Below are 17,885 nucleotides of genomic sequence, written 5' to 3' on the forward strand. Positions count from 1 at the left end.
ATGATGATCAGCATCTATCACTGTCACTATGATGATCAGCATCTATCACTGTCACTGTCTCTATGATGATCAGCATCTATCACTGTCACTGTCTCTATGATGATCAGCATCTATCACTGTCACTGTCACTATGATGATGAGTATCTATTACTGTGACTGTCACTATGATGATCAGTATCTATCACTGTGACTGTCACTATGATGATGAGTATCTATCACTGTGACTGTCACTATGATGATCAGTATCTATCACTGTCACTGTCACTATGATGATCAGCATCTATCACTGTCACTGTCACTATGATGATCAGCATCTATCACTGTCACTGTCACTATGATGATCAGCATCTATCACTGTCACTGTCACTATGATGATCAGCATCTATCACTGTCACTGTCACTATGATGATCAGCATCTATCACTGTCACTGTCAGCATCTCATGATGATCAGCATCTATCACTGTCACTGTCACTATGATGATCAGCATCTATCATCACTGTCACTATGATGATCAGCATCTATCACTGTCACTATGTGATCAGCATCTGCCACTGTCAATATGATGATCAGCATCTGTCACTGTCACTATGACGATCAGCATCTATCACTGTCCCTATGACGATCAGAATCTATCACTGTCACTATGACGATCAGCATCTATCACTGTCACTGTCACTATGACGATCAGCATCTATCACTGTCACTGTCACTATGATGATCAGTATCTATCACTGTCACTATGACGATCAGCATCTATCACTGTCACTGTCACTATGATGATCAGCATCTATCAATGTCACTGTCACTATGATGATCATCTATCACTGTCACTGTCACTATGACGATCAGCATCTATCACTGTCACTATGATGATCAGCATCTATCACTGTCACTGTCACTATGATGATCAGCATCTCACTGTCACTGTCACTGTCACTGTCACTATGACTATCAGCATCTATCACTGTCACTGTCACTATGATGATCAGTATCTATCACTGTCACTGTCATCGATCAGCATCTATCACTGTCACTGTCACTATGACTATCAGCATCTATCACTGTCACTGTCACTATGATGATCAGCATCTATCACTGTCACTATGATGATCAGCATCTATCACTGTCACTGTCACTATGATGATCAGCATCTATCACTGTCACTGTCTATGATGATCAGCATCTATCACTGTCACTGTCACTATGATGATGAGTATCTATTACTGTGACTGTCACTATGATGATCAGTATCTATCACTGTGACTATGATGATCAGCATCTATCACTGTCACTGTCTCTATGATGATCAGCATCTATCACTGTCACTGTCTCTATGATGATCAGCATCTATCACTGTCACTGTCACTATGATGATCAGAATCTATCACTGTCACGGTCACTATGACGATCAGCATCTATCACTGTCACTATGACGATCAGCATCTATCACTGCCACTGTCAATATGATGATCAGCATCTGTCACTGTCACTATGACGATCAGCATCTATCACTGTCCCTATGACGATCAGAATCTATCACTGTCACTATGACGATCAGCATCTATCACTGTCACTGTCACTATGACGATCAGCATCTATCACTGTCACTGTCACTATGATGATCAGTATCTATCACTGTCACTGATGACTATCAGCATCTATCACTGTGACTGTCATCAGATCAGTATCTATCACTGTCACTATGATGATCAGCATCTATCACTGTCACTGTCACTATGACTGATCAGCATCTATCACTGTCACTGTCACTATGATGATCAGAATCTATCTGTCACTGTCACTATGACGATCAGCATCTATCACTGTCACTATGATGATCAGCATCTATCACTGCCACTGTCAATATGATGATCACTGTCACTGTCACTATGACGATCAGCATCTATCACTGTCACTGTCACTATGACTATCAGCATCTATCACTGTCACTGTCACTATGATGATCAGCATCTATCACTGTCACTATGACTCAGCATCACTGTCACTGTCACTATGATCAGCATCTATCACTGTCACTATGACGATCAGAATCTATCACTGTCACTGTCACTATGATGATCAGCATCTATCACTGTCACTGTCACTATGATGATCAGCATCTATCACTGTCACTGTCACTATGATGATCTATCTATCACTGTCACTATGATGATCAGCATCTATCACTGTCACTGTCACTATGACTATCAGCATCTATCACTGTCACTGTCACTATGACGATCAGCATCTATCACTGTCACTATGACGATCAGCATCTATCACTGTCACTGTCACTATGACTATCAGCATCTATCACTGTCACTGTCACTATGATGATCAGTATCTATCACTGTCACTATGACGATCAGCATCTATCACTGTCACTGTCACTATGACTATCAGCATCTATCACTGTCACTGTCACTATGATGATCAGCATCTATCACTGTCACTATGATGATCAGCATCTATCTGTCACTGTCACTATGATGATCAGCATCTATCACTGTCACTATGATGATCAGCATCTATCACTGTCACTGTCTCTATGATGATCAGCATCTGTCACTGTCTCTATGATGATCAGCATCTATCACTGTCACTGTCACTATGATGATGAGTATCTATCACTGTGACTGTCACTATGATGATCAGTATCTATCACTGTGACTGTCACTATGATGATGAGTATCTATCACTGTGACTGTCACTATGATGATCAGTATCTATCACTGTCACTGTCACTATGATGATCAGCATGTATCACTGTCACTATGATGATCAGCATCTATCACTGTCACTGTCACTATGATGATCAGCATCTATCACTGTCACTGTCTCTATGATGATCAGCATCTATCACTGTCACTATGATGATCAGCATCTATCACTGTCACTGTCTCTATGATGATCAGCATCTATCACTGTCTCTATGATGATCAGCATCTATCACTGTCACTATGATGATCAGCATCTATCACTGTCACTGTCTCTATGATGATCAGCATCTATCACTCTCACTATGATGATCAGCATCTATCACTATCACTGTCACTATGATGATCAGTATCTATCACTATCACTGTCACTATGATGATCAGTATCTATCACTGTCACTGTCTCTATGATGATCAGTATCTATCACTGTCACTATGATGATCATCTATCACTGTCACTATAATGATCAGCATCTATCACTGTCACTGTCACTATGATGATCAGCATCTATCACTGTCACTGTCTCTATGATGATCAGTATCTATCACTGTCTCTATGATGATCAGCATCTCACTGTCACTATGATGATCAGCATCTGTCACTGTCACTATGATGATCAGCATCTATCACTGTCACTGTCTCTATGATGATCAGCATCTATCACTGTCACTATGATGATCAGCATCTATCACTGTCACTGTCTCTATGATGATCAGCATCTATCACTGTCTCTATGATGATCAGCATCTATCACTGTCACTATGACGATCAGCATCTATCACTGTCACTGTCACTATGATGATCAGTATCTATCACTGTCACTATGACGATCAGCATCTATCACTATCACTGTCACTATGATGATCAGAATCTATCACTGTCACGGTCACTATGACGATCAGCATCTATCACTGTCACTGTCACTATCAGCATCTATCACTGTCACTGTCACTATGATGATCAGAATCTATCACTGTCACTGTCACTATGACGATCAGCATCTATCACTGTCACTATGATGATCAGCATCTATCACTGCCACTGTCAATATGATGATCAGCATCTGTCACTGTCACTGATCAGCATCTATCACTGATGATCAGAATCTATCACTGTCACTGTCACTATGACGATCAGCATCTATCACTGTCCCTATGACGATCAGAATCTATCACTGTCACGGTCACTATGACGATCAGCATCTATCACTGTCACTATGACGATCAGCATCTATCACTGCCACTGTCAATATGATGATCAGCATCTATCACTGTCACTGTCACTATGACGATCAGCATCTATCACTGTCCCTATGACGATCAGAATCTATCACTGTCACTGTCACTATGACGATCAGCATCTATCACTGTCACTATGACGATCAGCATCTATCACTGTCACTGTCACTATGATGATCAGCATCTATCACTGTCACTATGATGATCAGCATCTATCACTGTCACTATGACGATCAGCATCTATCACTGTCACTGTCACTATGACGATCAGCATCTATCACTGTCACTGTCACTATGATGATCAGTATCTATCACTGTCACTATGACTATCAGCATCTATCACTGTCACTGTCACTATGATGATCAGTATCTATCACTGTCACTATGACGATCAGCATCTATCACTGTCACTGTCACTATGACTATCAGCATCTATCACTGTCACTGTCACTATGATGATCAGTATCTATCACTGTCACTATGACGATCAGCATCTATCACTGTCACTGTCACTATGACTATCAGCATCTATCACTGTCACTGTCACTATGACGATCAGCATCTATCACTGTCACTATGACGATCAGCATCTATCACTGTCACTGTCACTATGATGATCAGCATCTATCACTGTCTCTATGATGATCAGCATCTATCACTGTCACTATGACGATCAGCATCTATCACTGTCACTGTCACTATGATGATCAGTATCTATCTATCACTGTCACTATGACGATCAGCATCTATCACTATCACTGTCACTATGATGATCAGAATCTATCACTGTCACGGTCACTATGATGATCAGCATCTATCACTGTCACTGTCACTATGACGATCAGCATCTATCACTGTCACTGTCACTATGATGATCAGAATCTATCACTGTCACTGTCACTATGACGATCAGCATCTATCACTGTCACTATGACGATCAGCATCTATCACTGCCACTGTCAATATGATGATCAGCATCTGTCACTGTCACTATGACGATCAGCATCTATCACTGTCCCTATGACGATCAGAATCTATCACTGTCACTGTCACTATGACGATCAGCATCTATCACTGTCCCTATGACGATCAGAATCTATCACTGTCACGGTCACTATGACGATCAGCATCTATCACTGTCACTATGACGATCAGCATCTATCACTGCCACTGTCAATATGATGATCAGCATCTATCACTGTCACTGTCACTATGACGATCAGCATCTATCACTGTCCCTATGACGATCAGAATCTATCACTGTCACTGTCACTATGACGATCAGCATCTATCACTGTCACTATGACGATCAGCATCTATCACTGTCACTGTCACTATGATGATCAGCATCTATCACTGTCACTGTCACTATGATGATCAGCATCTATCACTGTCACTGTCACTATGATGATCAGCATCTATCACTGTCACTATGACGATCAGCATCTATCACTGTCACTGTCACTATGATGATCAGCATCTCACTGTCACGATCAGCATCTATCACTGTCACTGTCACTATGACGATCAGCATCTATCACTGTCACTGTCACTATGATGATCAGTATCTATCACTGTCACTATGACTATCAGCATCTATCACTGTCACTGTCACTATGATGATCAGTATCTATCACTGTCACTATGACGATCAGCATCTATCACTGTCACTGTCACTATGACTATCAGCATCTATCACTGTCACTGTCACTATGATGATCAGTATCTATCACTGTCACTATGACGATCAGCATCTATCACTGTCACTGTCACTATGACTATCAGCATCTATCACTGTCACTGTCACTATGATGATCAGCATCTATCACTGTCACACGATCAGCATCTATCACTGTCACTGTCACTATGATGATCAGCATCTATCACTGTCACTATGATGATCAGCATCTATCACTGTCACTGTCTCTATGATGATCAGCATCTATCACTGTCACTGTCTCTATGATGATCAGCATCTATCACTGTCACTGTCACTATGATGATGAGTATCTATCACTGTGACTGTCACTATGATGATCAGTATCTATCACTGTGACTGTCTCTATGATGATCAGTATCTATCACTGTCACTATGATGATCAGTATCTATCACTGTCACTGTCACTATGATGATCAGCATCTATCACTGTCACTGTCACTATGATGATCAGCATCTATCACTGTCACTGTCTCTATGATGATCAGTATCTATCACTGTCACTGTCACTATGATGATCACTGTCACTATGATGCATCTATCACTGTCACTATGATGATCAGCATCTATCACTGTCACTGTCACTATGATGATCAGCATCTATCATCTGTCACTGTCTCTATGATGATCAGCATCTATCACTGTCACTATGATGATCAGCATCTATCACTGTCACTGTCACTATGATGATCAGCATCTCACTGTCACTATGATGATCAGCATCTATCACTGTCACTATGATGATCAGCATCTATCACTGTCACTGTCACTATGATGATCAGCATCTATCACTGTCACTGTCACTATGATGATCAGCATCTATCACTGTCACTGTCACTATGATGATCAGCATCTATCACTGTCACTGTCACTATGACGATCAGCATCTATCACTGTCACTGTCACTATGATGATCAGAATCTATCACTGTCACGGTCACTATGACGATCAGCATCTATCACTGTCACTATGACGATCAGCATCTATCACTGCCATCAATATGATGATCAGCATCTGTCACTGTCACTATGACGATCAGCATCTATCACTGTCCCTATGACGATCAGCATCTATCACTGTCACTGTCACTATGATGATCAGCATCTATCACTGTCCCAATGACGATCAGAATCTATCACTGTCACGGTCACTATGACGATCAGCATCTATCACTGTCACTATGATGATCAGCATCTATCACTGTCACTATGATGATCAGCATCTATCACTGTCACTGTCACTATGATGATCAGCATCTATCACTGTCCCTATGATGATCAGCATCTATCTACTGTCACTGTCACTGTCACTATGACGATCAGCATCTATCACTGTCACTATGACGATCAGCATCTATCACTGTCACTGTCACTATGATGATCAGCATCTATCACTGTCACTATGATGATCAGCATCTATCTGTCACTGTCACTATGATGATCAGCATCTATCACTGTCACTGTCACTATGACGATCAGCATCTATCACTGTCACTGTCACTATGATGATCAGTATCTATCACTGTCACTATGACTATCAGCATCTATCACTGTCACTGTCACTATGATGATCAGTATCTATCACTGTCACTATGACGATCAGCATCTATCACTGTCACTGTCACTATGACTATCAGCATCTATCACTGTCACTGTCACTATGATGATCAGTATCTATCACTGTCACTATGACGATCAGCATCTATCACTGTCACTGTCACTATGACTATCAGCATCTATCACTGTCACTGTCACTATGACGATCAGCATCTATCACTGTCACTATGACGATCAGCATCTATCACTGTCACTGTCACTATGATGATCAGCATCTATCACTGTCACTGTCTATGATGATCAGCATCTCATCACTGTCACTATGATGATCAGCATCTCACTGTCACTGATCATCTATCACTGTCACTATGACGATCAGCATCTATCACTGCCACTGTCAATATGATGATCAGCATCTGTCACTGTCACTATGACGATCAACATCTATCACTGTCACTGTCACTATGACTATCAGCATCTATCACTGTCACTGTCACTATGATGATCAGTATCTATCACTGTCACTATGACGATCAACATCTATCACTGTCACTGTCACTATGACTATCAGCATCTATCACTGTCACTGTCACTATGACGATCAGCATCTATCACTGTCACTATGACGATCAGCATCTATCACTGTCACTGTCACTATGATGATCAGCATCTATCACTGTCACTGTCTCTATGATGATCAGCATCTGTCACTGTCTCTATGATGATCAGCATCTATCACTGTCACTGTCACTATGATGATGAGTATCTATTACTGTGACTGTCACTATGATGATCAGTATCTATCACTGTGACTGTCACTATGATGATCAGTATCTATCACTGTCACTATGATGATCAGTATCTATCACTGTCACTGTCACTATGATGATCAGCATGTATCACTGTCACTATGATGATCAGCATCTATCACTGTCACTGTCACTATGATGATCAGCATCTATCACTGTCACTGTCTCTATGATGATCAGCATCTATCACTGTCACTATGATGATCAGCATCTATCACTGTCACTGTCTCTATGATGATCAGCATCTATCACTGTCTCTATGATGATCAGCATCTATCACTGTCACTATGATGATCAGCATCTATCACTGTCACTGTCTCTATGATGATCAGCATCTATCACTCTCACTATGATGATCAGCATCTATCACTATCACTGTCACTATGATGATCAGTATCTATCACTATCACTGTCACTATGATGATCAGTATCTATCACTGTCACTATGATGATCAGTATCTATCACTGTCACTATGATGATCAGTATCTATCACTGTCACTGTCACTATGATGATCAGTATCTATCACTGTGACTGTCACTATGATGATGAGTATCTATCACTGTCACGGTCACTATGACGATCAGCATCTATCACTGTCACTATGACGATCAGCATCTATCACTGCCACTGTCAATATGATGATCAGCATCTGTCACTGTCACTATGACGATCAGCATCTATCACTGTCCCTATGACGATCAGAATCTATCACTGTCACTATGACGATCAGCATCTATCACTGTCACTGTCACTATGATGATCAGTATATATCACTGTCACTATGACTATCAGCATCTATCACTGTCACTGTCACTATGATGATCAGTATCTATCACTGTCACTATGACGATCAGCATCTATCACTGTCACTGTCACTATGACTATCAGCATCTATCACTGTCACTGTCACTATGATGATCAGTATCTATCACTGTCACTATGACGATCAACATCTATCACTGTCACTGTCACTATGACTATCAGCATCTATCACTGTCACTGTCACTATGACGATCAGCATCTATCACTGTCACTATGACGATCAGCATCTATCACTGTCACTATGACGATCAACATCTATCACTGTCACTGTCACTATGACTATCAGCATCTATCACTGTCACTGTCACTATGATGATCAGTATCTATCACTGTCACTGTCACTATGATGATCAGCATCTATCACTGTCACTGTCTCTATGATGATCAGCATCTGTCACTGTCTCTATGATGATCAGCATCTATCACTGTCACTGTCACTATGATGATGAGTATCTATTACTGTGACTGTCACTATGATGATCAGTATCTATCACTGTGACTGTCACTATGATGATGAGTATCTATCACTGTGACTGTCACTATGATGATCAGTATCTATCACTGTCACTGTCACTATGATGATCAGCATGTATCACTGTCACTATGATGATCAGCATCTATCACTGTCACTGTCACTATGATGATCAGCATCTATCACTGTCACTGTCTCTATGATGATCAGCATCTATCACTGTCACTATGATGATCAGCATCTATCACTGTCACTGTCTCTATGATGATCAGCATCTATCACTGTCTCTATGATGATCAGCATCTATCACTGTCACTATGATGATCAGCATCTATCACTGTCACTGTCTCTATGATGATCAGCATCTATCACTCTCACTATGATGATCAGCATCTATCACTATCACTGTCACTATGATGATCAGTATCTATCACTATCACTGTCACTATGATGATCAGTATCTATCACTGTCACTGTCTCTATGATGATCAGTATCTATCACTGTCACTATGATGATCAGTATCTATCACTATCACTATGATGATCAGTATCTATCATTGTCACTGTCACTATGATGATCAGTATCTATCACTGTGACTGTCACTATGATGATGAGTATCTATCACTGTGACTGTCACTATGATGATCAGTATCTATCACTGTGACTGTCACTATGATGATGAGTATCTATCACTGTCACTGTCACTATGATGATGAGTATCTATCACTGTGACTGTCACTATGATGATCAGTATCTATCACTGTCACTGTCACTATGATGATGAGTATCTATCACTGTGACTGTCACTATGATGATGAGTATCTATCACTGTGACTGTGACTATGATGATCAGTATCTATCATTGTGACTGTCACTATGATGATGAGTATCTATTACTGTGACTGTCACTATGATGATCAGTATCTATCACTGTGACTGTCACTATGATGATCAGTATCTATCACTGTGACTGTCACTATGATGATGAGTATCTATCACTGTGACTGTCACTATGATGATGAGTATCTATCACTGTCACTGTCACTATGATGATGAGTATCTATCACTGTGACTGTCACTGTGATGATGAGTATCTATCACTGTGACTGTCACTATGATGATCAGTATCTATCACTGTGACTGTCACTATGATGATCAGTATCTATCACTGTCACTATGACGATCAGTATCTATCACTGTGACTGTCACTATGATGATCAGTATCTATCACTGTGACTGTGACTATGACGATCAGTATCTACAGTGTCTTCAGAAATCTACACACAATACCCCATAGTGACAAAGTGAAAAGAATGTTCTGAAATTTTTAAACAAATATTTAAAATTAAATACAGAAATATCTAATTTACATAAGTATTCACACGCCTGGGTCAGTAATTTCTAGATGCAACCTTGGCAGCGATTAAAGTATTTTTTGGTAAGTCTCTAGATTGTGCCACATTTGCCCATTATTATTTCAAAATTCTTTAAGCTCTGTCAAATTGGTTTTTGATCATTGCTTATCAACCATTTTTAGGTCTTGACATAGATTTTCAAGTAGATTTAAGTCAAAACTGTAACTCGGGCCACTCACATTCACTGTCTTCTTGGTAAGCAACTCCAGTGTAGATTTGTCCTGCTGAAAGGTGAATTCATCTCCCAGTGTCTGGTGGAAGCAGACTGAACCAGGTTTTCCTGTAGGATTTTGCCTGTGCTTAGCTCCATTCCATTTATTTTTATAATAAAAAACTCCCTAGTCCTTGTCGATCACAAGCATACCCATAACATGATGCAGTTTCTAAATATTTTTATTCTCTAAAGACATCCTTCTTTTCACTCTGTCAGTTAGGTTAGTATTGTGGAGTAACTACAATGTTGTTGATCCATCCTCAGTTTTCTGCTATTACAGCCATTAAACTCTGTAATTGTTTTAAAGTCACCATTGGCCTCAAAGTGAAATCCCTGAGCGGTTTCCTTTCTCTCTGGCAGCTGAGTTAGGAAGGACACCTGTATCTTTGTAGTGACTGGGTGTATTGATACTAAGGAATGACTTCACCATGCTCAAAGGTATATTCAATGTCTGTTTTTTTTACCCATCTAGCAATAGGTGCCCTTCTTTGTGAGGCATTGGAAAACCCTGGTCTTTGTGGTTGAATCTGAGTTTGAAATCCACTGCTTGACTGAGGGACTGTACAGATAATTGTATGTATGCGGTACAGAGATGAGGTAGTCATTCAAAATCATGTTAAACACTATTATTACACACAGAGTGAATCCATGCAACTTATTATGTTACTGGTTAAGCTAGTTTGTACTGCTGAACTTATTTAGGCTTGCCATAACAAAGGGGTTGAATACTTATTGACTCAAGACATTTCAGCTTTTAATTTTTAATTAAAATAATAATAATAAAACCATAATTCTACTTTGACATTGTGTGTAGGCCAGGGACACAAAATCTCAGTTTAATCATGTTTAAATTAAGTCTGTAACACAACAAAACATGGACAAAGACAAGGGGTGTGAATACTTTCCAAAGGCACTGTGTCAGTGGTGAATGAAGGATGGTCTTTAATGACAGTATATATATATATATATATATATATATATATATATATATATATATATATATTATATAAACATTATTTAACTTGGCAAGTCAGTTAAGAACAAATTCTTGTTTACAATGACAGCCTACCAGGGAACAGTGGGTTAACTGCCTTGTTCAGGTGCAGAATGACAGATTTTTACCTTGTTAGCTCAGGGATTCAATCCAGCAACCTTTCAGTTACTGGCCCAACGCTCAAACTACTAGGCCACCTGCCGCCTCAAAAGTATTAACCAATGACTGGGGTATTAATTGAACTCCACCATGCAGAGACCCACGAATGCTCTCATCCAATCAGTGACCCTCCCTGCCCCTGACCAATCAGTGATGTGGGTTTAAGAGACTGAACAGCTGTGTGATGGCGAGCCCACCGCTAAACCCCCACCCCTTGTCTACAGCCCTATTAACTAACAGGACACGGGAGTTTATATGCATTTACATTGAGCTCTGTGTATGTGTGTATGAGATTGTGTATGCATTTGTCTTTATCACATGAGCATGTTGTGTGTGTGTGTGTGTGTGTGTGTGTGTGTGTGTGTGTGTGTGTGTGTGTGTGTGTGTGTGTGTGTGTGTGTGTGTGTGTGTGTGTGTGTGTGTGTGTGTGTGTGTGTGTGTGTGTGTGTGTGTGTGTGTGTGTGTGTCTGTGAGGAGGGGATTATTTCCATTTGTTGACTGTTTGGTGTGATTTTTGCAGGGAAAGAGATATGATCCCATATCCCCGTCCCGTCTTCCAGAGAGAACAAGGGAGGGGGTCATGAAACTTTCAACTGGACACTACTACAACACTGCACTGATATGTATAGGTTAACAAGTCCATATAGAAACATAAAATCAAAGTTTATTGGTCACATACACAGATTTGCAGATGTTATCGCAAGGATCAATACAGGATTAAGATTGAATCCTACTACACTGGCTCTGATGTTCGTCGGATGTGGCAGGGCTTGAATACTATTACGAACTAGAAAGGGAAACCCAGACGTGAACTGCCCAGTGACGTGAGCCTACCAGACGAGCTAAATGCCTTTTATGCTCGACTGTGTGATAACGCTCTCGGTAGCCAATGTGAGCAAGACCTTTAACAGGTCAACATTCACAAAGCCGCGGGGCCAGATGGATTACCAGGACGTGTACGTGTCTTCACTGGCAAGTGGCAAGTGTCTTCACTGACATCTTCAACCTCTCCCTGACTGAGTCTGTAATACCTATATTCAAGCAGACCACCATAGTCTCTGTGCCCAAGGAAGTGAAGGTAACCTGTCTAAATGATTACCGCCCATAGCACTCACGTCGAAAGCCATGAAGTGCTTTGAAAGGCTGGTCATGGCTCACATCAACAGCATCCTCCCAGATACCCTAGACCCACTCCAATTCACAGATCGCCCCAACAGATACAAAGATGACGCAATCTCAATCGCACTCCACACTGTCCTTTCCCACCTGGACAAAAGGAACACCTATGTGAGAATGCTGCTCATTGACTACAACTCATCGTTCAACACCATAGAGCCCATGAAGCTCATCACTAAGCTAAGGACCCTGAGACTAAACACCTCCCTCTGCAACTGGATCCTGGACTTCTTGACGGGCAGCTCCCAGGCGGTAAAGATAGACAACAACACATCTGCCACGCTGATCTTCAAAACTGGGGCCCCTCAGGGGTGTGTACTTAGTCCCCTCCTGTACTCCCTGTTCACCCACGACTGCGTGGCCAAAAACGACTCCAACACCATCATTAAGTTTGCTGACGACACAACAGTGGTAGGCCTGATCACCGACAATGATGAGACAGTCTATAGGGAGGAGGTCAGAGAACTGGCAGTGTGGTGCCAGGACAACAACCTCTCCATCAATGTGAGCAAAACAATGTGAGCAAAACAAAGGAGCTGATCGTGGACTACAGGAAAAGGCAGGCCGAACAGGCCCCCATTAACATCAACGGGGCTGTAGTGGAGCAGGTCGAGAGTTTCAAGTTCCTTAGTGTCCACATCACCAACGATCTATCATGGTCCAATCACACCAAGACAGTTGTGAAAAAGGGCACAACAAAACCTTTACCCCCTCAGGAGAATGAAAATATTTAGCATGGGTCCCCAGATCCTCAAAAAGTTCTACAGCTGCACCATCGAGAGCATCCTGACTGGTTGCATCACTGCCTGGTATGGCAACTGCTCGGCATCTGATTGTAAGGCGCTACAGAGGGTAGTGCGTACGGCCCAGTACATCACTGGGACCAAGCTTCCTGCAATCCAGGACTTACATAATTGGCGGTGTCAGAGGAAAGACCATAAAATTGTCAGAGACTCCAGTCACCCAAGTCATAGACTGTTTTCTCTGCTACCGCACGGCAAGCGATACTGGAGCTCCAAGTCTAGGACCAAAAGGCTCCTTAACAGCTTCTACCCCCAAGCCATAAGACTGCTGAACAATTAATCAAATGGCCACCGACTGACTCGGTACCGGTACCCCCGTACCGGTACCCCCGTATATAGCCTTGTTATTGTTATTGTGTTACTTTTTTAGTATTTTTTACTTTCATTTATTTGGGAAATATTTTCTTAACTCTTCTTGAACTGCTCTGTTGGTTAAGGGCTTGTAAGTAAGCATTTCACGGTAAGGTCTACACTTGTTGTTTTTGGCGCATGTGACAAATAAAGTTTGCTTGTGTTTCTAGCTCCAACAGTGCAGTAATACCAAGCAATAAAAAAAAATACAAATACACACATACACTGAATACTGTGTGCAGCACACACACATGCGCACACAGGCATGCAGGCGGGCATCACACATAATCTCACCTCAGAAATTGTAATTCTAGGTTCAAGGAGTTTACTCATACAGCATATGCTCACACACACACGTGCTAAGGGCATATTCAGACCATATAGAGAAAATGGATGTAGTGGATTTGTATGTAGTGTATCAACTCTCTGTCTCAGGCTCAACGTTAATCAGATTTGGTCGTCGATCAGTAGAAAAACTCCACTTTAACCTCAGTGACAAACTCTGGAGTCAATAGACCATGACAGAGAGAAAACAATAGGGAGCTTGTGTATTTTTCATTGACTGTGTGTGTGTGTGTGTGTGTGTGTGTGTGTGTGTGTGTGTGTGTGTGTGTGTGTGTGTGTGTGTGTGTGTGTGTGTGTGTGTGTGTGTGTGTGTGTGTGTGTGTGTGTGTGTGTGTGTGTGTGTGTGTGTGTGTGTATGTGTGTGGCAGCCCCTCCATTCCTCTCTCTCGGACTGTAATCTGACTGTATTAATCTGTTGTTTGAACTCTTTAAGCACAGACTGTCTATCACATCTGCTCTCTTCACCCTTCTAAAGCTCTGCTATTTATAAATCCTCCCTCATACTCTCTCTTTCCTCTTTCCGTTCGATCTGTCATTGGAATGCAATTCCTCCAGCAGAACCTAGTTCTAGTTCTTCCCAATCCTCCAGAACAGTTTATCCATCCTCTCCTTCTGCCAAAAATATCCTTTGAATATTCTCCCAAAAGAAATTCTCCAAACGCAAACTCTGTCTTGGTTTTCTCTTGTTCTCACTCTGACTCTAAACACAACTGTTTGAAACGCAACAGCTGGGAAAGCACTTCATTGGAATGTAAATAGTCATATAGTCAGCTAATTCTGAGGTTCCATAGCACTGTTAATATCAAACCACTACCACTGAATACACTCCAGTGAAAGAAAAATGATGGTACAGAACATTCCATAAAATAGAATGAAGATGAACGATGTACACACACACACCTACACCTATACACACACACCTGCACCTATATACACACATCACCACAGACAAACTGGTAGCAGTACCAGGATATAAAGACAGTCAATGTGCAGCACATTCTGACTGAGAGAAACAGAGGGAAAGTGACATGAGCACCTGGACTCCAAATTCATAGCAATTCAGTGAATGAAAAATAGCACTGACAATGGTAGTACAACTACATTTCTGGTAAATCCCACATGGGTGGGGGAGGATTTGAGACGAACATGAAAGAAATGTCCAGAACATCACTCAGAAGAGGAGAAAGATCAGAGGGAGGATAGGTTAAGGGATAGAAGGAACGAAGAGTAGGGAGGTAAAGTCAGTCCTACCTGCTGTGTGTCGTCTCCCATCCAACCAGAGCAAGGCATCGGGAGAGACACAATGAAGAGATGAAAGGATGGAGCGGTAGAGAGAGACAAAGAATAGGCAAAATCCCAGTCCTTGCGTCATCTGAGAAAATTCGCAGATTAATAAAACAGCTTGGATCTCTGAGTCCCCTCGCTTGCTCCTTACTCTCTCTCCCTCACTCTCTCTATTTCTAGTTCTCTTTATGCTTCTTTTCTACTCCCTCGCAGAATTCCTAAGTTGAGTTGTTCCTCAAGGTCAACGTCTAGTGACAGACTACTAGCTCCTGATCAGCTGTATTACAGCCACTAGCTTTCCCTTGTTTTGGTTCTTTTAAGTGCTCATTTGGAAATAACTTTGGGCTGATAATACACAAAGAAATGTTTATTGTCACTATAATCATTACCATAGAGAGTGAGAGCAGGCTGTGGAGGGAGGGAGACAAAGTGAGAGAGAGATTTAGAGAGAGAAATGAGCTAGCAGTAAGAGACAGTTGAAAGAGAGTGGGAGTGAGGTTTCGACCCAATATTCTCTCCTTCCACCTGAAGTGTGCACTTGATCACTACTCTCGACAAGAGGGAGTTTCCATATACCAGTAATTTCCTTATAAATCCATGGAGGGACGTGAACAAGTGCACACTTTTGGAGGAAGGATAGATTATTAAGATGCAGAGTTACCTCATACTCATTAGTCATGTCAATCAATGGCTAACGCTTGACTTCTGATGCATCCAGGTGTACCTCCACCCTTCCACTTGGGGGCGATAAAGGGCAGGGGAACATTGATTCTACCTTCGCTAGTAGGTATGTAGAAGATAGAAGTTGCCCTTAACCACAGATCAGGATCAGTTACCCCATACTCCAATCATGAATAAAAGTGAGGTTTGCATTTGAGCATCAGATGTACAATAATATCTATAATAACGCTGAAATGAATGATACAGCAACAGTTATGTAATTGCATACTAGCATTTTATTACAGAAATGGAATAAGGAACAGTTCCTATTGTGTTATTTAAAAAAACACTCAAAGTCATTACTATGCAATTAAAGTGAAATAGCCATGATGTCAGTAGTGTTACTGAACAGACCAAGCACTATGTCAACCAAGCACTATGTCAACCAAGCACTATGTCAACCAAGCACTATGTCAACCAAGCACTATGTCATCCAAGCACTATGTCAACCAAGCACTATGTCAACCAAGCACTATGTCAACCAAGCACTACGTCAACCAAACACTAAGTCAACCAAGCACTATGTCAGCCAAGCACTGTGTCATCCAAGCACTATGTCAACCAAGCACTATGTCAACCAAGCACTATGTCATCCAAGCACTATGTCAACCAAGCACTACATCAACCAAGCACTATGTCAACCAAGCACTACGTCAACCGAGCACTACGTCAACCAAGCACTATGTCAACCAAGCACTACATCATCCAAGCACTATGTCAACCAAGCACTATGTCAACCAAGCACTATGTCAACCAAGCACTACGTCAACCAAACACTATGTCAACCAAGCACTATGTCAACCAAGCACTACGTCAACCAAACACTAAGTCAACCAAGCACTATGTCAACCAAGCACTACATCATCCAAGCACTATGTCAACCAAGCACTACGTCAACCAAACACTAAGTAAACCAAGCACTATGTCAGCCAAGCACTATGTCATCCAAGCACTATGTCAACCAAGCACTATGTCAACCAAGCACTACGTCAACCAAGCACTATGTCAACCAAGCACTATGTCAACCAAGCACTACGTCAACCAAACACTATGTCAACCAAGCACTACATCATCCAAGCACTATGTC

The 17,885-nt window shown here is 41.4% G+C and overlaps 1 protein-coding gene across 1 annotated transcript in view; it reads right to left on the bottom strand.

Moving 5' to 3' along the window:
• LOC115121665 (excitatory amino acid transporter 2-like) overlaps nucleotides 1–16,203 on the bottom strand; it is a 142,037-nt gene extending 125,834 nt beyond the window's left edge. Inside the window, exon 1 of the mRNA XM_065010261.1 lies at nucleotides 16,046–16,203. Within this exon, the coding sequence (XP_064866333.1) occupies nucleotides 16,046–16,166 (121 nt within the window). The 5' untranslated portion in view covers nucleotides 16,167–16,203. The remainder of the gene's footprint in view (nucleotides 1–16,045) is intronic.
• Between the last annotated feature and the right edge of the window lie 1,682 nt (nucleotides 16,204–17,885).

The sequence above is a fragment of the Oncorhynchus nerka genome, linkage group LG26, assembly GCF_034236695.1.
Source record: "Oncorhynchus nerka isolate Pitt River linkage group LG26, Oner_Uvic_2.0, whole genome shotgun sequence".
In the NCBI taxonomy this organism is placed as follows: domain Eukaryota; kingdom Metazoa; phylum Chordata; class Actinopteri; order Salmoniformes; family Salmonidae; genus Oncorhynchus; species Oncorhynchus nerka.